The 23,227-nt window shown below is 42.0% G+C and overlaps 1 protein-coding gene and 1 long non-coding RNA gene across 2 annotated transcripts in view; one reads left to right on the top strand and one right to left on the bottom strand.

Annotated features, from left to right (window-relative positions):
- The first annotated feature begins 9 nt into the window (after positions 1-9).
- On the top strand, positions 10-9,345 carry LOC142827559 (uncharacterized). The gene is made up of 3 exons (XR_012902229.1): positions 10-553; positions 7,925-7,982; positions 9,223-9,345. It is a non-coding gene; the product is annotated as an uncharacterized LOC142827559 (long non-coding RNA).
- Positions 6,984-23,227, bottom strand: part of WDCP (WD repeat and coiled coil containing) — a 29,089-nt gene continuing 12,845 nt past the window's right edge. The window contains exons 2-3 of the mRNA XM_006118547.2: positions 15,673-15,793; positions 6,984-7,971 (exon numbers count right to left, since the gene is read on the bottom strand). Of these exons, the coding sequence (XP_006118609.2) occupies positions 7,805-7,971; positions 15,673-15,793 (288 nt within the window). The 3' untranslated portion in view covers positions 6,984-7,804. The remainder of the gene's footprint in view (positions 7,972-15,672; positions 15,794-23,227) is intronic.

Below are 23,227 nucleotides of genomic sequence, written 5' to 3'. Positions count from 1 at the left end.
CTCTCCCCTTGGCTCTTTCCCTTTAACATTTTTAATCTGCTTGCCAACAACATAGATAATGCTTCAGTTTCTTCTGACTTTCAGCTGATGCTGAATTCCCGCTTCCCCCCCATGATTTACATGAAAGAGAAGGAAAAATGGCTCATTTAAAATACTGAAAGGGAGAATTATTTACAACTCAAGAACAGTGGAAATAATTTCCCATATTCAGGCTCAGTCCTAGCACATCTTTTGTCTTTGATAAATAATAATAATCTCTCAAATTCAATCAATGGGAATATTGACATTGACTCTAATCTTCCACCCATCCTTCAATACCTGTAAATTAACACAGTTCTGGTTCTCACAATAACGATCATAAAATTGTGTTTTCATTATTTAAATTACCTATGTTGTTTGGTTTACAGCTTCTCATTTCAGTCAGTTTTGAATCACCAATATAAATAAAAATATACAGCAGTTTGGGGGAGAAAAACCATGCTGACTTGTAGGGAAGACAAAAGGTTCCAGAAAAAAAGAAGTTATAGACCAGAGACCCTGAGGGAGAGGAAAGGTAAAATGCAGTGTTAATAGAGGGGAAGGAAAGACAAAAATGTTAGATTCTCTGTCTTATTCTCTATTCTTTTTAAATGTTTCCTAACATGCTGTTTGCTTTTTTGACTGCTGCTGCATATTGAGTGGATGTTTTCATAGAACTATCCAGAATGATTCCAAGATCTCTCTCTTGAGTGATAATAGTTCATTTAGTCCTCATCATTTTGTAGGTATAGTTGGGATTATGTTTTCCAATATGAATTACTTTGCATTTCTCAACAGTAAAATTCATTTGCCATTTTGTTGTCCAATCACCTAGTTTTGTGAGATCCTTTGAAAGCTCTTCATAGTCTACTTTGATCTTCACTATCTGCAGGAGTTTAAAAATTCGCTGTGTTGCCTCACCACACGTAGGGAACCCCATCTTGGCAAAACCCTCCACTATGTTCTGTGCATTTCCCAGAGTCATTATCCTTTGTAGTACTAATTGCCTTGGCTATTTAGATTAGAGCGGTCCCCACTGTAGATTTGCCCACTCCAAACTGATTCCCAACTGACTGGTGGCTGTCTGGCATTGCAAGCATCCAGAGGGCTATTGCCACTTGCTTCTGAACTGTCAGAGCAGATATCATTGGTATTGCTGAGCTTCAGAGCAGGGAAAAGCAATTTGCAAAATTCCATGAAAGTGGCCTTATGTAAAAGTTTTGCAGCCCTTGCTTATCATCCCATAGCTGCATAAGTACGTGGTCCCACCTTTCTGTGCTTGTCTCACGGGACCAGAACCAACATTCCTCTCTATCTACAGAAGTGACAACCTCCAGCATCTTCCAAGTAGCTCCACTCCAGTGTTTTATACATGTCTGTTCATGCGCTCCTCTCATTCTTCCTTTCTCCGGAGGCTTCTGGCTAGGCTCCGGATGTACCACAGCATACGGCTGGATGTACCACAGCATACGGCGCAAGGTGTTTGCAATGCTTACCATAGCACTTTGCAGCTGAATGGGGTCCATGCTTGCCCTCCTATGGCATCTGCATGAATGACCAGGGAAAAAAGGATGCAAAAAGATTGTTTGCTTTTTCTTTCAAGCGGGGGAGAGGGAGGATTGCACCATCGGAGGCTGACAACATGTACCCATAATCACCCACTGCACTGTTTTTTGTACCACCAGGCACTGGAATGCAAGGGTATCAGGAATCATGGGCTAGCTACCCACAGTGCATTGCTATCGAAGTCGAGGGTAGCCATCCTATTGGAGACACATTAAGTTAAACTCTTATGCACAGTGGAGACATGCACCTTCAAATCAAGTGGTAAAAAGCTGACCTTAATAAATTAGACCTCATCTCATAGTGTAAACATGGCCTGAGTGTCTGTAGATACGACTGCTCACAGCTCCTGTTGGCTGCAGTTCACTGTTCCTGGCCATCGGGAAATGCAGAAAGTGGTGGTCTGGCCCACCCTACTTCCTGCAGTCCCATTGGCTGGAAACAGCAAACTGAAGCCAGAGAGAGCTGTGAGTGGTTGTGCTTGCAGATGCTCAGGTAATTAATGCATCTGGTGGTCTGCTTGGGGCTAACTCTGGTGAACCACGTCTGGCTTGTGGGTCACTTATTACCCAGCCCTGCTGTAGGCTTATCCAGAATCTGACCATGTTTACAGGCTGTTTGCTTGGCTTTCTTGCTCAGGCCCTGAGTCTCTCTTGTTTTGCGTATATCCTGCTGACCTTTGTCCAAAAGATACTCAACAAAACACCTCCAGCCAGTGAGTCTAAAACTTCCAGGTAGATTCATATTTTCACAACCCCTTTTTTTTCTCAGCTGAGGGTTTGTGATTCTTTTCATAGTTATCTTAACCGGGTGTGAGCATACCCTTCAATCTCAAAGATGCTGATGTAGTCAACAGTACCTCATAGCAAAACAATACATGTATGTAACTTAAGAACACGTGATGATGATTAGGCATCAGCCAATACTTAAACACTTTTATTTCAGCAGGAGGATCATAGAATACTAAGGGGATTCTTTTGTGTTTCAGAGCAACTGTACAAGAACATACAAGCCACTTGCTCCAAACTGAGAAATATATGAAATAAAACATGAACAGTTTGTAACAAAATGATGTTTCTATTGTGAAAAGTAACCATGGCAGAAGACTAATATTCAATTACATGGCTAGAGCCTTTTATCATGTTCAAATTTTCATTTCTTTTCTTCTGAAAGTTAACAAAATTATCACAAATATATTCGTAGAATGTTACATCTCTCTTAGTATGCTGCCTTCTTCCAAACCATTAATGTTTTTTCTCTTTGTAAATGTGCAAGTATTAATTTGATTGAAAGGAAACGATTGGTGTCTCTAATGTGAAATTCCTGTTTTTCTTTTTTTCTGGAACAGTTTTGTGTCTAGTATTATACAGAGATCTATTCTTTTCTTGGCTGCATACACTCTCAACTGTTAAGATAGCATGGTGTCTGCTGACAATTTGAATGGATCCTGGCCAAAGTACATAGGTTGTCAGGCACTCATGGTTTTCAGTGGCAAGCCTGAATAACTCTGCAAATGTCATCTTCTCTACAGGAAGTCTTTCTGCGCCAGTACTAAAGTATTGGCATCACATGCCATCAAACATTTGATCACACCTGGATGTTGACAAATATTTGTCAAATAATAGTGGAGACAAAATTCAAGGGCAATTTTGGGTGCTTGCTAAAAGAGGTATTGCAGTAAGTGCATTCAAATGTCAATAACAGGACAATTCTCTAATAGATAATAAGATAAGAGGGAAAAGTAAAGCTGAGCAAAGTGAATTTGGATTTAACATGGACATTGTGTAATGACCTCAAGTTAGTAAAGATCAAAGGCACAAAATGACTAACCTACAGGAGGGTGTGTGTACAGTGCTCTTTTGTGAGAGCCTGAGGTAATGGAAAAGAAGCTCGTATATTTGAGTAACATCTGTTAAGGTTTACCTACACTAGAGCACTGCACTATGCTAAGGCTACATTTTAGGTTTACTAAGGATTACTCAGCCCATCTTCCCTGCAGATAGAAATACTGAGAGGGAGGCCTAATTGTGTGATGTTCTACCTTTGGGGTTGGATAAACTAGATCCTGTTGTTCAAGCCTTATAGAACTTATTAAAGTCCTAATTTAGGGGAAACTGAGGCAGGGATGCAATGATGGTGCTGCCCTGGGCTGCCAGGGGACTCTTCAGTGGTGAGGGCTCCCATTGCAACCAGCCTCCATTCTTTTTTTGTTGGCCACAGTCAGTGGCCATGTCTCTGCTCTGTTCTTTAGGATGTTCAGTATAATCTCACCTTGGTTTGGTGTGGAGACCTCTGTTTGACCAGGTGTTTTTCATTCTGTCAAAAGTGGTGTTTGCTTTTCCTAATCTCATGAACAGCATTCCTACTCACCTTCAGATGTCATCACACTCCCCAGCTGCATTACTCTTGTACCCATTTGATTTCTTTTCCTCCTCATTGTAGGTAGAAGTATTTTGTTGACAAAAGTGCTGGCAGACAGTGTTCATACACACTGACTTTTCCAACACAGCCTTGTTGCAGAAGCTGCATAGACATGCCCTTAGTAAAGCAATGTTTGCAGCAAAGCTGAGATCATGTCACTCATCTCCACTCTCCCATTTTATACCTTTTGTTGCTCATTTCTTCACCCAGTCTATTGCTAATGCCAGAAGGATTGGTGATAACACATACTCTTGTCTAACTACAGTCATAATATTGAACTACTCACCCAGCCCATCTTCCATCATATCAACTCTTTGGCTGTGTCTAGACTGGCAAGTTTTTCTGCAAAAGCAAGTGCTTTTGCGGAAAAACTTGCCACCTGTCTACACCGGCCGCTTGAATTTATGCAAGAACACTGACTTCCTACTGTCTGAAATCAGTGCTTCTTGCGGAAATACTATGCTGCTCCCATTCGGGCAAAAGTCCTTTTGCGCAAAGCTTTTGCGCAAAAGGGCCAGTGTAGACAGCTCAGATTTGTTTTGCGCAAAAAAGCCCCAATCGCGAAAATGGCGATCAGGGTTTTTTTGTGCAAAAACATGTCTAGATTGGCACGGACGGTTTTCTGCAAAAAGTGCTTTTGTGGAAGAGCATCCGTGCCAATCTAGACGCTCTTTTCCGCAAATGCTTTTAATGGAAATCTTTTCTGTTAAAAGCATTTGCGGAAAATCATGCCAGTCTAGACGTAGCCCTTATGTTAATCAGCAGTTATCCCCTAACTGCTAGCAATAATCAACAGGGTCTCCCTGTAGACATTATGCCATGGTTTCTTAAAGTTTATTAAGATAGGTTTTTTGCCAAAAAATAACTTTGCTGATGATTTATTGAAGAGTGAATTGCTGTTCTCAACATGATCTAATGGATGGAACCTAGCTTTTTCTTCTTGTAATGTTTTATCCACTGCCTTATTCATTCTATTCAGCATAACAGAGCCAGTACTTTCCCCTGCATTGATAGCAGCACAGTATCTCTCCAGTGCATGTACAGAGTAAGATCACCCTTTTCTACAATGATCCTGATATTCTAAGATAGGGCTACTCAACATGTGGCCCATTTGTTTGCGGCCCACGGTGCGGTTTGGGTTTACGTGGCACTCAACAGGTAGGAGCCAAAACAAAAAAGTAGTCAATATAATGGTATTCTGCTGATATGCGTTTAGTAGTTGGATTCCTGGACTGTCATTGCTCATGAAAAGTGCTGTCATGTGGATAGAAATCGGCGTAAATATTGCATTTTATTAATATCAGCAGAACTGACTTAAATGGGGCCTGTGTGTTCTGTAGTATTCTCTTAATCTTTGTATTCATGCCTGTCAGTGTGAAAGAAGCTATTTGCATATATTTTTGCATGTATATGTAACCACACTTAAGTGGAGGCCCTTGGCATGTGCTGTATCATTGTGGCCCCTGGGGCTTCCAAAGTTGAGCAGCCCTGTTCTAAGGAATGCAGTGCAGAACTCGCAACCCAGGGGAACGAGTGGTGCTAAGGTAGCTTTAAACCATCTTTGTGCCTTCTTGACCCAGGGCTGTTGTGGGAGATGGAGTGGCCCCTGACATAAATTAGGGACCTGTATTAAGTTATAACAGCCTCCCTGGCCTGCCTTGTGGATTGCACTGCTGCCTGGAATCTCCACAGTGTTTAGGGCTGCCAGATGGTTTTAACAAAAATACTGGACACACTTGACATGACATCACAATCTACATTACATGTTATTTAGAAAATACTGGACATTTATATTTTCTCAGTTATATTTTCTCAATTTGTTCCCTGAACAGAAAGCTCAAATACTGGATTGTCCGGTTCAAAACTGGACACCTGGCAACCCTAACAGTGTTGTAAGCTACAGCCCTGCCCTTGGTGCACATTTCCTGCTTCCAGCCCCATACCCAATGGCTGTGTCTACACTGGGCCACTTATTCCGGAAAATCAGCCGCTTTTCCGGAATAAGCTGCGAGCTGTCTACACTGGCCCTTGAATTTCCGGAAAAGCAACGATGCTCTACTGTACAAAATCAGCCGCTATTCCGGAAAAACTATTCTGCTCCCGCTCGGGCATAAGTCCTTATTCCGGAACACTGTTCCGGAAAAGGGCCAGTGTAGACAGCCCAGTAGTCTTTTCCGGAAAAGCTCGTCTACATTGGCCACAGACGCATTTCCGGAAAAACTGTATTCCGTTTTAAGCAGTTCCGGAAATTCATGCCAGTGTAGACACAGCCAACATGTCTCCTACACCAGGGCTTGCAAAGAATTTTTAGAAAGCATCTCAAGGAATTGGCCCCCAGGTGGATTAGAGATTTTTTAGAGCCCTACATGCTGCTTTGGCCCTTTTAAACAGTATTAAGAGACAGAGGCTGTCTTAGTGTCAAGAGTCCAACAGTATTGGACTTGGAGAGGCCACATTTTAAAAATGTGATTTTGAACCTTAAGTCTATCACTAGTAGAAGACTGATTATTGCCCATCTTGCGCTGTGAGCCTATGTAATTTTAGAAGAGAAATCCCACACTTTGGGGGAATGGAAACATCTTTTATTGCTCAGAACAGGGGAACGTTAGAATAAGTCCCATGAGGAGATTCATTTGTGGGAAGAGTGCAATTGAAATGAGTTGTATGATACGTGCAGTTTTTAAAAATATTGATTTTTACCATATGTTTGCCACATAAACAACATTATGATTCCCAGGGTACAGAGGAAAATACTTCCCAGAGATAGTCACAAAGACAAACATTCACAAAAATAAATGCTTACCACAAACCTAAGGACTAAAACTTCTAGGAAAAGGATTACATAAAATTCATCCTTAATTCCTTGAACTCAGTGTGTGAAACAGGCAAGCCTCTCCCTCCATCCTTTCTGTCTGTGCATACCTAGTAGGACAAGCAGCTAGTCCACACACAGGACAGACTAACACTTCATCCCCTCTACTTTCTGGTAAAACTGAGAGTTGATTCAATTTCTTTGTTGTTCCTTCTCTCATCCTTAAAATCATCATAATTTGCACTCCCACGAAAATGTCCATCTGCTCCCAGGATATGCCTGTATTCCCTAGTGTCTCCAAAAGTTGTTTATCCTTGCTTTATCTCAGTTGTTTTCTTTGTTGCATGCTAAATAGTCGTTTTCCTAGGTTCTGCTATAGAAATCCTCATGCCAAATGAGACCCTGATATAGCTCTTTTAAACAGCCATGCTTCCTCATATAAAAATACATATTTTCCAAAATGCTGCAAGTTTCCCTAGGATCCATTGGAGCAGCAATCTCTAGCTAAGTGTGTGGGGGGGAAGGTTGCTTTCTGTGCATGTTAATAAACAGAATTGAACTTGAGAAAACATCCTTCAATAACATCAGCTTTTAGTGCAAAATGTGTACCTGTTACTGCTGAGTTGCTCCACTCACTCTTGATATGTGTCCATTATTGTCATCCCATGGTTTTAATTTGATTCTCCAAGAACTTCCTGAACATAATTAAAGTGCCAGCTAGAGAGAGAGTCTTTCCCCACACACTGCTCAAATCTTGCCACAAACCTTATTAGTGTCAGATGAAACAGACGTGAATCTAGATTTGATCCTGCAGACAGGACCACTGATGCCCAGACAGGATCTAACTGCAGTGAATCTGTGTCACATGTATTACAGATTCAGTGCATTGAATGTATAAGAGACAGTTTTCTAGTCATGCAGTTTCTGATACTGCAGAACGTCTTTTTATTGTCTCATAATAGAAGGGCATACACATTCTTCAGCCAGAAATTATGTCACACTGCTTGGTGGTTGCATAGTAATGCTTTTTTTGCAGGAGTGACTTCCACAGACTTCTGAACTGTCACTTCCATCCCTTATGATTATCTCTTGCTTTGCTTTGAACGTTAGCGGAACAAAACCTTCGCTGTCTGCAGTGAGAACAATCCAAGAGGAACCTATAAAGAAAGTGAGCATTAAAGAAACCGAATGTACTAATGTCACGCAATATACACTTTGAAATATGTAATCCAAAACATTAGCCTTCCTTTTCCTTCTAATTAAAACTGTATTTGTACTAGAAACATTCATATCTGGCAATCCACCCTATGTGAAGCTTCCTCAATTGTAACATTAATAGAAGCCCAACTATACAAAGGACTCAGGCATTTTTTACTAACCCCACTCAGCAATAGTGAAAAACAAATTCGGTTTTTGTTAATGCATAATGTGTATGTTATGTCATATGCATGTGTATGTGTTAATGACCTTTAAGCACCCCCACTTTCCTCAAAACTTTTTTATCAGCTAACCTGTATTCCAATGCCACCTATTTGTAGTTGGCCATTTGTTCATTCCCTCCTCCCAAATAATGAAGGAATGACAAAATGTAAAATAAAGTACTAAGAAACTTCCATGCTATCTTGTTTTGGGAATACATAGAAACTTCCATCTCCAGGTCTTTCAGTCCAGCACTGGTCAGCAGCTGTAAATTCAGGTGATATGCAAAATTAAAAAATGAATTTGTACCTTCCCCACTCCTAATTATGATGTAAAGAGGTCTTAAAAGGATTCCATTTTTGTATGTCTGGTTTTTATTATTGCTTGATTTTTATCTTAGAAATATCAGGACTGTCAAGTCTTGTTCTTAGTGGGTTTGTGAGATGACTTGTTAGAGGTCTCAGAAGTGTGGATTTTGAGCTTTTGAGTCTCTGACGAGGATGTCTTTTCTCCCAAGTATTTTTTGGGTATTTGTATTAAATAGGTAATAACAAGAACAAGATTTTTAAACAGACTGGATAAAAATCACTTCCCTCTCAATTAATTATGTTTGATCATAAAATTATTTCTGATTTAATAAAACTACTAATTTTTCTACTGGATTTATGATACTTTTTTTACTTTTTTTTTCTATTTTTTTTAGACATGAGAAATTCTGAATTTCTAATGTTTAAAAAATAGCAGAAAAAGAAAAAGGGGGAAAAAAAGAAATAAAAAAATACCATTGAGACTTGCTTCATGCAGTAGATAGAAGCAGAAAAAATACATAACCATTTTCTTTATTTTGTAAGTCACCCTTTAAAATAAAGCAATATTTATTATGTATATTTACTTCTAGTGGGCCTTTTCCCAAATGGGCTACCTAATAGGTTATCCTGGGACATAACCTATACATATATAACAATCTGTATATCCTTTGTTATATTCAGGTGGACATTTAAGAAGAAAGAGCATTCACTGACATCAGTACCACCCTGGGATCCTCTGTATGCCATATTATTGATAATGTCTACTAAGTTCTGTAATTATGGAATAAAAGGATCTTGAATAACATCATTTAATATATAGGAAGATGGGCTATGTTTTATTGTGTATTTTGGTCATTCTTATACATTTTACTTTTCTATGCAAAATTTAAAAAAATATCGAAAAAGGATATGTAAGAATCCTAAAACCCTGTGCTTGGTTTTTTTTCCCACTTGCAATATTATGTGTTTAACAAAGGGAAATCTCCTTTCCTTATGCTATTATATAAGCACTTTCACAAGCTGCTACACTATTTCATGTTGTCATGTCACCTATAACGTCATAAGAAGATTGTCATTACCAACCATGAACCTTTAATCTTTTTCTGTGAAAACCTTCTTTCTAATTCTGGATAGACATTGGAGTCCATAAGCTAGAGGACTGTAAATGGAAATGGTGCCATGCAAACTGACACAACCTGCTTTATTAAATTTTGTGAATTTTTATCCCCGTTCTTTTGAAAGTTTGAAAAATCACAATTGAAATAAGTAATACTCGTATTATATTATATCCAACAAAATGGTTTGTTAGTGACAGAGTGCTGCAAAAAGTAGTGTTAAAATACTTTTTAACACTGCATAATTACCACAGATGACCTGCAAAAGACTGAGACTGCCAAATATGTGCTATTTCCAATGCTGTATTTGACAGTCTATATTTAGTGAGGGTAATGGCATTATGTGCCGGGTCTTAAAGAATTCAGGGCAAGACTAAGTTCATCCCTCATGTAATTCCATTCATTCCAGTGGGTTTGCATCAGGTATGAATTTGGCTCATTGTTGCAGATTAGCATTTTTAAATGTTCATTCTAAAGAACAGAAATATGGAAACTACTGCTGCAAACTAAGGACGGTTGTCAAAGTTGTCCATCTAATTATGTAGCATTAGAGCAGGGTTAGGCAAGAGAGCCTCCCTGGGCTGGATTCGGCCTGCCAAGCAGGTTGATGTGGCCCACAGATGCCCTGCCACTCCCCCGCCCCCAAGCCAAACAGGCGTGGGGACAGGGGAGTGCACAAAGTCTCCTCCCCCACCAAGGGGTGTGCAGCACTTAGAGTGAACTGCCAGCTGTGCTCTAAGGCTACGTCTACACTACAAGGTTTTTGTGCAAAATCAGCTGTTTTTGCGCAAAAACCGGTGGAGTAGCCATACCTCAAGCGCGTTTTTGCGCAAGAAGATTGACAGAACAGAGGTTTTTGCTGGTAGAGTTACTCCTCTCCCCACGAGGAATAACTCCTTTTTGCGTTACAGCTCTTGCGCAGAAAGGCAGGTGTGCATGCTCCGCAGGGAGTTTCTTGTGCAAGAAACCCCTATGGGAAAAAGCACAGGTGAATGGCCATCAGAGCTTTCTTGCGCAAGAGCATCCATGCAGTGTTGATGCTCTCTTGTGCAAAAGCACATTGCTTTTGCGATGTGCTTTGAGGTCTGGACGCGCTTTTGCACAAGACATTTTTGCGGAAGAACTCTTCCGCAAAAGGCTTCTTCCTCAAAAACCTTGCAGTGTATACGAAGCCAAAGTGTAACCACCGGCAGGTGGATTTGAACCTGGAACCTCAGTATAGGAGCCTCTACCCTTTGAGCTAAAAGCCAGCTGACTTTCAGCCCCTGTTGCTGTGGTCTATGTGCCACTGTGGGGGACAGTGAACCACACTAGGGCTACACCTACGCTGTGTCTAGACTGGCATGATTTTGCGGAAAGTTTTTCCGTTAAAAGTATTTCTGCAAAAGCGCGTCTAGATTGGCACGGATGCTTTTGCACAAAAAGTGCTTTTGCACTAAAGCATCTGTGGCCAGTCTAGATGCGATTTTGCGCAAGAAAGCCCCGATTGCCATTTTAGCCATCAGGGCTTTTTTGTGCAAAACAGTTCTTCCCTGTCTACACTGGCCCTCTTGCACAAGTATTCTTGCGCAAGAGGGCTTTTTCCCAAGCGGGAGCGTGAAAGTATTTGTGCAAGAAGCACTGATTTTGTACATTACAAAGTTAGTGCTCTTGCGCAAATTCAAGCGGCCAGTGTAGACAGCTGCCAAGTTTTTGTGCAAAAGCAACTGCTTTTGCGCAAAATCTTGCCAGTCTAGATGAACCCCTATACTGTAGCCTTCTTCCGGAAAAGCTTATGCAAATGAAGTGCGGAGTGGAATATCGCTGCGCTTCATTTGCATAATTAATTAGCAGCTGTTTTTGCGCAAGAGGCTTTTGTCCCGAAAAGAACTGTGTAGACGGCTCCTTTTTGCACAAAAAACCCCCTCTTGAGCAAGAGCTGTTCTTCCTGAAAAAATGAGGAAGAATGGCTCTTGGGCAAGAGGGGGTTTTGGTGCAAAAAGGAGCCGTCTACACAGCTCCTTTTTGCGCAAAAGCCTCTTGCGCAAAAATGGCTGCTAATTAATTATGCAAATGCAGCGTGACAATATTCCACTCCGTGCTTCATTTGCGTAAGCTTTTCTGGAAGAAGGCTACAGTGTAGACGCAGCTTAGGTGTGTGGGTTACAGAAGCACATTGCACCCCTTGCAGGGCGAGAGCAGGGAGCGAGAGACTTGGCGCACTCACCTGGCCCCAGGCTCTGATTGATGATTGTGAAGTCTCCTGCCAGTAGGGGCGCAGGTGCGTAGAGGGGGGCACCTCTCGGGGGAAGGGGCAAAGACTTCACGTGCTTTCCAACCCCAGGCCAATCAGGGTCTGTGGGTGAAGGAGCAAAGAAGTGTCATGGCCCCGCCCCTTCTGCCTGAGACCCCTCCCCTTCTGGGGCCACTGGGGCCACTTCAAAAATTTGTGAAGTGGCCCCCCTTCTAAAATTATTGCCCCTCCCTGCATTAGAGGATGGATGGGTCTGAGTAACATTTTTGTCAACTCTTTGGTGTATTTTTTGTATTTTGTTGCAAACTGAAAATCACCCACATTTGTGGTACAGTCTGCTCAGGTTCACACACAGGTCACTTGTGCCCAGTGCATCTCATGGTTTTGTGTCAAAAGTATGCAAAATGTTTGGACTCACAACAGAGCTGCCCGGGGGGAGGGGCAAGTGGGGCAATTTGTCCCAGGCCCCGGGCCCCGCAGGGGCCCCAATGAGAATGTCTGAAGTCTATAGTATTGCAACTTTTTTTTATGGAAGGGGCCCCCGAAATTACTTTGTCTCATGCCCCCTGAATCCACTGTCTCTCAGAGTTTCAATGCACATTTAGGTGAAACTCAGCAATTTTGACAGATTATACTTTGAGCTTTGCAGCTCATCTGAATCTCAAATTTAAAGGAAAACTTGGGGAGTACAAATCTCACGCTAGTAAGTTCTTCAATTGATTGATGAATGAATCACATAAATCCCTCTGCTCTGAAGCTGGCAAATTTTGCATGGCATGAGAGGGATTCTTAATTAACAATTCCTTTTTCTCTTTACAAACTGACTCCCTACATGAATTTCAGAGGGGTAGCCAAGTTTGTCTGTAACTGGAAAAACTTAAAAACCAACAAATAGTCTAGCAGCACCTTAAAGACTAACAAAACATGTCGATGGTATCATGAGCTTTCATGGGTACCCACAAAAACTAAGGTTTTTAACCTAGGATTTAAACCTAAGTTTCCCTTATCACAGCGGAGTGCCCTAACCATTCTGCTGCAGGGGCCAGGATTGCTTTTGCACTCCTGCATTTTGCACTTTTGCATTTTAGAAATGTTTCTAATTTTCATGGGACAGGAAAAATCATCTTCTACACTCTTCTCTAATTGAACATTTTTATTTGTTGGTAGCAGCTGGGTGGGGAGGTAGGAAGTTACTGTTCCGTGCCCCGGTAGGAGGGAAGCTACTCAAAGAGATCCCAGCTATAGACCAAGGCAAATCTTTGTAATATAATATGTAGAGCATATATTAAGACAAGCTACAGAAACCATTACAGAGGAAAGGGAAGGGGTGCTGACATCCACTGAACCATACTCTAAATCCTGGATATAATGGAAACTACTTTAAACCAAGATGTGCAGCAGCATCCCCAGATTTGGCACCTATCGGAGCAGGGGAGAAATATATTCCCTGCAGTAGCTGAGAAGCTGACAAAGGATTAGATAGTTCTGGGACCAAGGCGATGATTTTCTTGGCTCCTCTCCATCTTTACAAATATATCACTGGTGAGAGGTAAAGAGAGGAGTTCGGCAGATTAGAACACTGCTCTCCTGTGCTTAGTTTAGATAACACTAACCCCGAGAACTTCCAGACACAAAAGTTTAATATCCTAGAAGCCATTATTTCTCCCTCTGTAGCATCAGATATGTGATATGTTTGGGTATGTCTACACTGCATTCCTCTTTCGAGAGAGGAATGCAAATGCAGACAAACAAAATTGCAAATGAAGCACGGATTTGAATTTTCCATGCTTCATTTGCATAATCGCGGCTGGCTGCTTTTTCAAAATTTCCTATTTCGAGATAAAAAATGCTGTTTAGATGTGGTTATTTCGAGAAAAACCCCTTCTTTCGAAATAACCCTTAAACCTGGAGTAAGAGTTATTTCAAAAGAAGGGTTTTTTCCTCAAAATAACCGCGTCTAAACAGCGTTTTTATCTCGAAATAGGGTATTTCGAAAAAGCGTCCAGCCGTGATTATGCAAATGAAGCGTGGAAAATTCAAATCTGCACTTCATTTGCAATTTCATTTGTCTGCATTTGCATTCCTCTCTCGAAAGAGGAATGTAGTGTAGATGTGAAAGAGTGTAAAGGGTCTGTAAAGATGCCAAAAGGAAGCATCCTTGTTTCCAAAGAGCTTGGTGTCCTGATTATTTTCTCTGTCTCCCTCCACATGAGAATCTACCTGATTGCTCTGGTTTGGGCCAGGGCATATGATCACTTTTGTCTCTGCTCAACTCCACAAATAGCTCAAAGACATTTTTGCTGGTATCACACCCCATTGGCTACGTCTATACTGGCATGATTTTCCGGAAATGCTTTTAACGGAAAAGTTTTCCGTTAAAAGTATTTTCGGAAAAAGCGCGTCTAGATTGGCAGGATGCTTTTCCGGAAAAGCACTTTTTGCAGAAAAGCGTCTGTGCCAATCTAGACGCACTTTTCTGCAAAAAAGAAATCTCTGCTGTCTACACTGGCCCTTTTCCGGAACAGTTTTCCGGAAAAGGACTTTTGCCCGAACGGGAGCAGCATAGTTTTTCCGGAAAAGCACTGATGATTTTACATTAGATCGTCAGTGCTTTTCTGGAAATTCAAGGGGCTAGGGTAGACAGCTGACAAGTTATTCCGGAAAAGCGGCTGATTTTCCGGAATAACTGGCCAGTGTAGACACGGCCATTCAGTTTACAATATTTATTATTTACAATTCTGGTTTCCACCACCCTTATACTTTGTACAGCCTTACACTTACTGCTGGAGGGAGTCATCAGCTCCAGCTGTAATCAGGGAAGAGCAATCTCTCCCTCATTATCTGTTTCCTTCCATTCCACTTCCTTCTGTATCACCTGCCTCGCTGCCTAATTAGTCTCTTTGTTCTCCCCAACCTATCAGTTAGGCACAGCTATTCCTAATGACATCTGCTATGGAGTAATTACTTAGTGATCAGAATGCTAGCTCAGGGTATGTCTACACTGCAGTTTTTTTCGGAAAAATGGCTGTTTTTCTGAAAAAATGTCACCTCCACACTGCAATCGTGTTCTTTCGAAAAAAAATGGAAAGAACAGAGGGGTTTTTCTGATATTGGTAAACCTTTTTCTACGAGGAAGAAGCCTTTCTCCGAAAGAGCTCTTTCGGAAAAAGGCATGTGTGGACAGGGAAGAGGGAGTTCTTTCGAAAGAAGAGGAAAGAGGAAAAAGTACAAATGCCCTGGTAGCCACTCCATCCATAGTAATCTCAGCTTAAATGTGAGCTAATGTCCATTCATTGTGGACGTTATCTTTCGAAAAAGCAGATCGCTTTTTCGATGCGCTTTTGCTGTGTGGACACTCTCTTTCGGAAGAAGTTTTCTTGGAAGATCTCTTCTGGAAAAGCTTCTTCTGAAAGAAGCCTGCAGTCTAGACACAGCCTCAGGTACTGTTGCCCAGCATTCTGCCACAGACAGCTGTGCAATCATCCCTAACATTTAAGTAATTTCAGGAGACATTTTGCCATGGGCGCTGGAACAATTTTTAAAGTGAGAATGCTGATGATGGATACCCTGTATTTGGTATTTGCTGTTACTACTTCAAGCTAGGGGGCGCAGCTGCACACTCAGCACCCCTACTTCTGGGACTATTACATTCTGCCTTGTTTCAGACAAGAAAAACAAGGGCTTGCTGGGAAAACGTCAGAATCCACATAGATGTTTTCAAATACAGCTTTCACATTAAAAATACCGTCTGTAACCCGGCCACCAAAAATTAACAGAACATACCATGTTTCATTTCAATAATGGGTAGATCAAAAAGCTGCTGGACTAAATTCAGGTGGATCTTGCTGTCACAAAGTAGAACAGTTCTTGTTTCTTCAGCAACAGCTCCATTTGAGAAATACTTCTTCAGATACACACCGGTAAAAGAAAAGGTTGGGTTAGAATACTAGCCACCTTGTACCTCAAGAATCAGGCTCCTTTGTCACTTTGGGGTTTCGTCTTCTCTCTACTCCCAACAATGTATCTGTATATTTCAGGTACTATGGTGCCAATATCTGAGGGTACGTCTACACTACAGCGCTAGTTCGAACTAACTTAGTTCGAATTAGTTAATTCGAACTAAGCTAGTTCGAACTAACGCATCTAGAACTAAAAACTAGTTCGAACTAGCGTTTTGCTAGTTCGAACTAGTAAGTCCACATTGAGTGGACTCTGAACAGGGCTTAAGGATGGCCGGAAGCAGTGCCGGCAGGGCATAAAAGGAGGACTTAGAGCATGGAGATGCTGTCTCAGGCTAGCCGAGGGCTGCGCTTAAAGGGTCCCGACCCCCACCCCGGACACACAGTTCTAAGGGGTGCCCCGCTTGCAAAGAAGTTCTGGCTTGGAGTGCCCTGAGTGCCCACACTGGGCACATCACACCACTCGGCCATCAGCCCGGCTGCACTTGCCGCAGGCTGCCATCTGGGGAGAGGGAGTAATTGGGGGGCTGCAGGAGAGCTTCCACCCCCAGAAGCCCGCAGAGCCAGCCCAGTCCTCCCCATCGGGGGCTCGTACCCCATTCCTCCCTCACCTCCTTCCACTTACCCTTCCCTAGCCCCCCTTCTTATTGATGTACAAAATAAAGATAACGTTTCTTCCAACATTGACTCTGTCTTTATTGAAAAAAACTGGGGGAGACTGGGAAAAGGAGGTGGGAGAGGGGAAGAGAGAGGCTGGGAGAGGGGAGGGCAACTAACATGATCAGGGGTTGGGAACAGGTCCCAGATGAAGAAAGGCTACAGAGACTGGGACTGTTCAGCTTAGAAAAGAGGAGACGGAGAGGGGACAGGATAGAGGTCTCTAAAAGCAGGGGTTGGGTGGAGAGGGTGCATTCAGAAAAGTTCTTCCTGAGTTCCCATAAAGAAGGACTAGAGGACACGAAAGGAAAGGAATGGGTAGCAGGCTTGAAACTAGTAAGAGAAAGTTGTTGTTCTTGACAAAGCAAATAGTTAACCTGTGGAACTCCTTGCTGCAGGAGGCTGTGAAGGCTAGAACTAGAACAGAGTTTAAAGGGAAGTGAGATAAAGTCATGGAGGTTGGGGCCATGGAGTCCTATTAGCCAGAGGGTAGGAGTGGTGTCCCTGCCCAAAGTTTGTGGAAGGCTGGAGAGGGATGGCACGAGACAAATGGCTTGGTCACTGTCTTCGGTCCATCCCCTCCAGGGTCCCTAGGGTTGGCCGCTGTCGGCAGACAGGCTACTGGGCTAGATGGACCTTTGGTCTGACCCAGGACGGCCATTGTAAGCTCAGGGCTCAGTGTCGGGGGTCTCAGTGGACCCCCTTGATTTTCATGCACACCTGGTCCTGGGTGGCCAGGCTGGCAGCTCTCCTGCCCTAGACGGCCACTTTCCTGTGCCTAGTGCGGAGATCGTGGACGAGGTCCACGATGTCCGCACTAGCCCAGGAAGGTGCCCGCCTCTTGCGGTCCAGGGCAAGCTCCCGGGAGCCGCCAGCCTGGTCCCGGCAAGAGGGGGTGGGCTGGGGGGCATCGGGTGGGTGGCTCTGTGCCGTGCCAGGTGCAGGGTCTGCTAGCTGGGTGCTGGCAGGCTTGCACCTGGCACGGGCACCGTAGCCAGCCCGTGCCCCTTTAAGGGATCCGGGGCTGGGAGGGGGGCATAGAGTTTCCCTGGTGTTGGCCAGAGTGGCCACCAGGGAAACCTGGGGAGGGCTAGCCTCCCACTAGTTCGAACTAAAGGGCTACACAGCCCTTAGTTCGAACTAGCTAGTTCGAACTAGGCGTTAGTCCTCGTAAAATGAGGTTTACCTAGTTCGAACTAAGCGCTCCGCTAGTTCGATTCAAATTCGAACTAGCGGAGCGCTAGTGTAGCACCTATTAAAGTTAGTTCGAACTAACGTCCGTTAGTTCGAACTAACTTTGTAGTGTAGACATACCCTAACTGTGATATTCTAGGTATTGTCTCACTAGGGCCAATTAAAGAGCGGATTCATTTGGATCCCAGCTTCTTAGAGTCATGTCTGCATGCACAATTCAAAACTGCTCCAGCTTTTTTTATGCCATATTGACTTGCAAATGTAATGTAAGTCTATTGTTTTTTTCTGAGTGAATATCAGTCCAGTTTAAGTGAATATGATCACATCATCTACTAGAGCCATGGTGTCCAACATGCTAACCACTTGTGGCTGTTTGGCTGGTTGGGCGTGGCAAGTTTGTGCTTAAAAGCCTAATGCTACTACAACTAATAAGCAGTCGCCTTAATTCCAGTTGTACAGATGTGTGTTTATCAAACAGAGGTTCTTTGGTCACACATTTAGCCCCAATACAACCCATTTGCACAGCACTGGCAGAACAAAGGGACTGTAAAGCTACCCTAATCAGGCAGCTGAGGAATCTCTTGGGAAATTTAGTATAGCTTTCTAAAGAGGGAGGGGGCTAACTTGTACTGGGAGACAAACCAGCCAAACCAGGGAATGGGGTGTATAAAGATGGCATACAGCCAAGCTTGTCCTCTTTGGTGCTGTGCTGAGTGGAATTTAGCGGGACTAAGGACTGAGGCCACTAAGTTCTGTTCCTACTGATGATCCCATATTTGGGTCCAGATCCACAGAGATATTTACGCTCTACTTTGAATCTCACTTTATTTCCTGCTCTTATTTTCTATTTCTTTACAACCAATTTTTTCCCTCTGGCATCACTTGTGTTTGTAACTCCTCGCAATTTAACATAACCTTCTAATTTAATTAGTATGCAGTTGATCCCCTCTTCCTCCAACTTTTCCTTTTGTATATTCAACATGAAGCCAACTGCAGCTCTGTGACATTTTAGGACTGAAAGAAAAAACACCATCTACCCTAAATCTAATTTGGGTTCTGCTCTAGTTAGTGTTTACACTTTTGACATCAAGAATATCAAAGTATGCAAACTTCTTCTTAAATCAGTTCACAGCTGCAGCTTCTATTTCTGTACTTAGTAAGCTGTTCCACATGTTAATTAATCTTTGGCTTAAATAAATGTCTTCTAATCTCCTTTAGTGCTCAGTTCAATGCAAGCTCTCATGCTGCTTTTGACTCTGTACACATCTCAAAGAGTTTTGCTGCAGCCACGTGTTCTATACCAGGCAGTATCTTATGCTGCACCAATGTGTTCTTTATCTTGCAGCATTTTACATCCCTCCTAAATCAAGTGGTCTCTTCTTTCATGAAAGCACATTAAATCCTCCTGGTTTTCACGGAAACACACTGGGTTATAAATGCCATCACAGTACCTCTGAACTTATGTGAAATTACCATGATCCCATTTTATTTTAAATTATTCATGCAGACGAGTAGCTTAATTTTATTTAATTTTTATGGTTGCTCTAAGATGTCCTATTAGGATAAGACCTTATAGGGTAGGCACTGTAAAAATCTCTCTAAATTGTAACCCCTCCCCCCACAGATATCTGTATTCTTGTCTCCAAATAAAGTAAATAATTAGTAAATCTGAGTACTTTTAAATGCTTCACATAAATCTCCTTTCAGTCTTTTCCTTTCTGACATTAAACCACTGGTAATTTCAGTAATCGTTTGTTTGTAGCCATAATTTTTGAGACCTCCCGGGTCATCTTAGTTCCCCTCAAGTTCCTCCTTTTCTTTTTAGTTCAATTTATACACAAGGTTCAAGGAACTTAATTTTCAGCAATAATTGTAATGAGTGCCCATTAGACCTTTGCATTTGCACTCAAAAATTGATATTTGCAGATGCGGATCAGATATTTGTGCATAAAAGCAAAGTGATTTTCTTCTTATGAGCTTATATGACCCACTGCCACATTTTGCCCGGATACAGGTGGAAACAACAAAACTTTGTCTGATTTGGTCTTGCATCAATAATTTATAAACAATAATGAACCTGAGTTGAAAATTCTGACTGAAAGGTAAGCCTTCATAGAATTTGAGGGAGTTTGGATGTAGTTTCTTCATAGCAATTTCTTCATAGCAATTTATTTTTGTCAAGTCAAAAAGGATTGTGACAAATTCATCTCAGCTCCATCTCAATTGACTACAAATCAGTTGATTGTAATTAGTACAGTTATACTAGCGATGATTTTGGTGCATTATGTTTTTTCCTTAACACTGCCAGATCTTATTTTAACCTCTCTCAAAAAGTGAATCACAATTTTATATTATCAGAGGGGTAGCCGTGTTAGTCTGTAATAGAAAAAACTTAAAAAGCAACAAATAGTCCTGTAGCACCTTAGAGACCAACAAAAAATATAGATGGTGTCATAAGTTTTATAGTACAACCTACCCTTTATAAAGCCACAGCGACTGCCTTAGATCAGTCTGTTCCTGTCTAAGATCCTTTAGATGATTCTTACCCATAATTTTATATTTTTTTCCTTGTACAGACTTCAGAAATTCAGATCTTTAGGTTCACAGTTCTTTTCTTTACATTGCTTTTAAACATTAGTGTCACGTTAGTCTCCAGTGATCAGACCTTTCTGTTTATAAAGAGAAATTAATCTGTTACATTTTGTGTCTGTTGCCCAGAATTCTGTCTACCTCTGTTTTTAATTGCTCCAAGTTATTTCAGCCTCTTTTAATTTACCATTTAGTTTAAGTAACAATAATGCACCTTTTCTTTGAGGACCACATAATGGTTTACATACAGTAATTTGCGCAACCTTATAACATTCTTGAGAGGCAGTTGATTATTATTCCCATTTTATAAAAGATGAAACCACGGCACTAAGAAATTAGGTGATATACTGAAGCCCATACAAGTAATTTGTGGTAGTACAGGGAAAAGAACCAAGATCCCAAGCCTCCTATCGTTGTGCATTAACCCCAAGATCATCCTTCCTCCATCGCCATCAAGTTTAACTGTCTGTTTCTAAAAGCTGCATCTCTGATTCGAATGTATTACTGTCTCTAGTGGGCTTGTGGTTCTCAGTGTAAATATCATTATTGTGAACAAACAAGGACTATTGGAGGACTAAGAGGGCTATGTACACAGAAGTGACAAATATATCCAGATACTCAAGTGGATATTATCTGCCAAGGCTTCTTTTAGCCAACTTCCTTTAATGTATGTGGTTCCACCTCTACCTCAACGAGAAGCTGAAAGCAAATATAAAGAACACCCATGCTGTTATTTTTACATGATCTCATGCTTTCAGAACCAAGCTCATAATTTCTGAACAGCTGGGGTTGGCAATACTGTAAAAGTGACTTGAAAGTGTCAGCTGCATTGCTTTTTAAGGTCAGTTTCTAATTTATTTTATTAGCAATGGGGCACCACCTGAGAACCTGATGCAGGTGAAGTGTAAACTCACAAAGCCTTGCCCTGAAAAATTGTTGCCGAAAGGTAAATGACCTGTTCCATGCTTAGTGAACTGCAAAAAAGTGATAGACAGTAATCTAGATTTTTTTTCCTACAGTGGTTTCAATTGTTGTATTTAAGAATTAGTAACAAAGTCAGATTATGCATAACATTTTGAACCTAATCAGTGTCCCTTAAGTGGGTTGACACAAGATGTGAGAAAATGTTCCTATTACAGCTGAGTAGGTCTAATATTTATTTTTAGAAAACCCTCTCCATTTGTGGTGGATGCTTTCCTGCATCTATTGCAAATGGTGAAATTCACGAATAGTGGAAGCTACAGCTCATGGCTCCCACAGTGAGGTGGGGGGTGGGAGCCACAGGGAACTCACCACAGGTCTGGGTAGGGAACTCACTGCAGCTGCTCGGAAATACTGGGAACTCACTGTGGCTCCTGGCAACTGCAGTGAATTTCCTGCAGCTCTTGGCACCCGCTGCCCTCCCCCATGCCCAGGTAGGAGACTCTATGGCTGTGTCTACACTGGCTGCTTGAATTTCCGCAAGAACACTGACCATCTCATGTAAGAAATCAGTGCTTCTTGCGGAAATACTATGCTGCTCCCATTCGGGCAAAAGTCCTTTAGCACAAAAGCTTTTGCGCAAAAGGGCCAGTGTAGACAGCTCAGATTTGTTTTGCGCAAAAAAGCCCCGATGGCGAAAATGGCGATCGGGGCTTTTTTTGCACAAAAGCGCATCTAGATTGGCACGGACGCTTTTCCGCAAAAAGAGCTTTTGCGGAAAAGCGTCCGTGCCAATCTAGACACGCTCTTTTCCACAAATGCTTTTAACAGAAAACTTTTCCGTTAAAAGCATTTGCGGAAAATCATGCCAGTCTAGACGTAGCCTATGAATATGTGGAACTGTGAATGGTGATTCCATGAATTGTGAGGTTCTCCTGTAATTCTTTTTTTGTAATGTCTGAGGAGTAAGACACAATGTTCTGTCACCTAATTTCTCAGTAACCACTGGAATCACAGTTAAAGTTGCCCCCCCCCGACCAAAATCCAAAGTGGCACCCCTGGCTCATGTAACCACATATCTTAGGCTACATCTAGACTTCAGGCTTTTTGCGCAAGAAGCTTTTGTTGCAAGAGATCTTCCGAAAAAACATGTTGCACAATGAGCACACTGCAAAAGCTCATTTAAAAAGTGATGCGCTTTTGCGAAAGAGAGCGTCCAGACTGCCTGGATGCTCTCTTGCGAGTAAGCAGTGATTGCTATGGGCAGAATGGCCAACAGGGCATCTGTGCTTTTTCCTCTTCCATCTTCTTGTGCAAAAAAACCCCTTTTCCCTATCCACACACGCCTTTTTGCACAAGAGCTCTTGTGCAAAAAGGCGTTCTTCCTCATAGAATGAGGATTACCAATTGCGTAAAACCCCCTCTGATCTTTCAATTTACTTGCACAAAAACGTGGTGTGGACGCACTGCGAGTTTTTGTGGAAAACTCACAATACAATGGCAAGAGCTGGCAGAACTGATATTGCCTGCCCCCTAAAGAGCTATTGTTATTCTTCCTTATTCTTCTCCCTTTCTTGGCAGCTTTCCAGAAACCAGCAGCTAAGATTTTTTTCTTTTGCAGTCCTTAGGCTGCTTCACTGAGCCTTTCAGAACAGGTAAATTTGTAATGTAAATGATAAGAACAAGTTGAAATAGTACATTCATACTTTGATAGATTGATATATCTTGACTTTAGTAATGTTTTTGATACTGTCTCACATGGCCATCTCAAACAAACTAGAGAAATACAACCTAGATATAGCTACTAAAAAATGGGTGCATAACTGGATGGAAAATCATTCCCAGAGATTAGCTATCAGTGGTTCACAGTCCAGCTAGAAGGCATAGAGTGGGGTCCCACAAGGATCAGTTCTAGGTCTGGTTCTATTCAATATCTTCATCAGTGATTTAGATATTGGCATTGAGAGTACAATTATAAAGTTTGCAGATGATACGAAGTTGAGGGGGTTGTAAGTGCT

Source organism: Pelodiscus sinensis, chromosome 3, assembly GCF_049634645.1.
Source record: "Pelodiscus sinensis isolate JC-2024 chromosome 3, ASM4963464v1, whole genome shotgun sequence".
In the NCBI taxonomy this organism is placed as follows: Eukaryota; Metazoa; Chordata; order Testudines; family Trionychidae; genus Pelodiscus; species Pelodiscus sinensis.
This window is presented reverse-complemented; position numbering and strand designations above follow the sequence as displayed.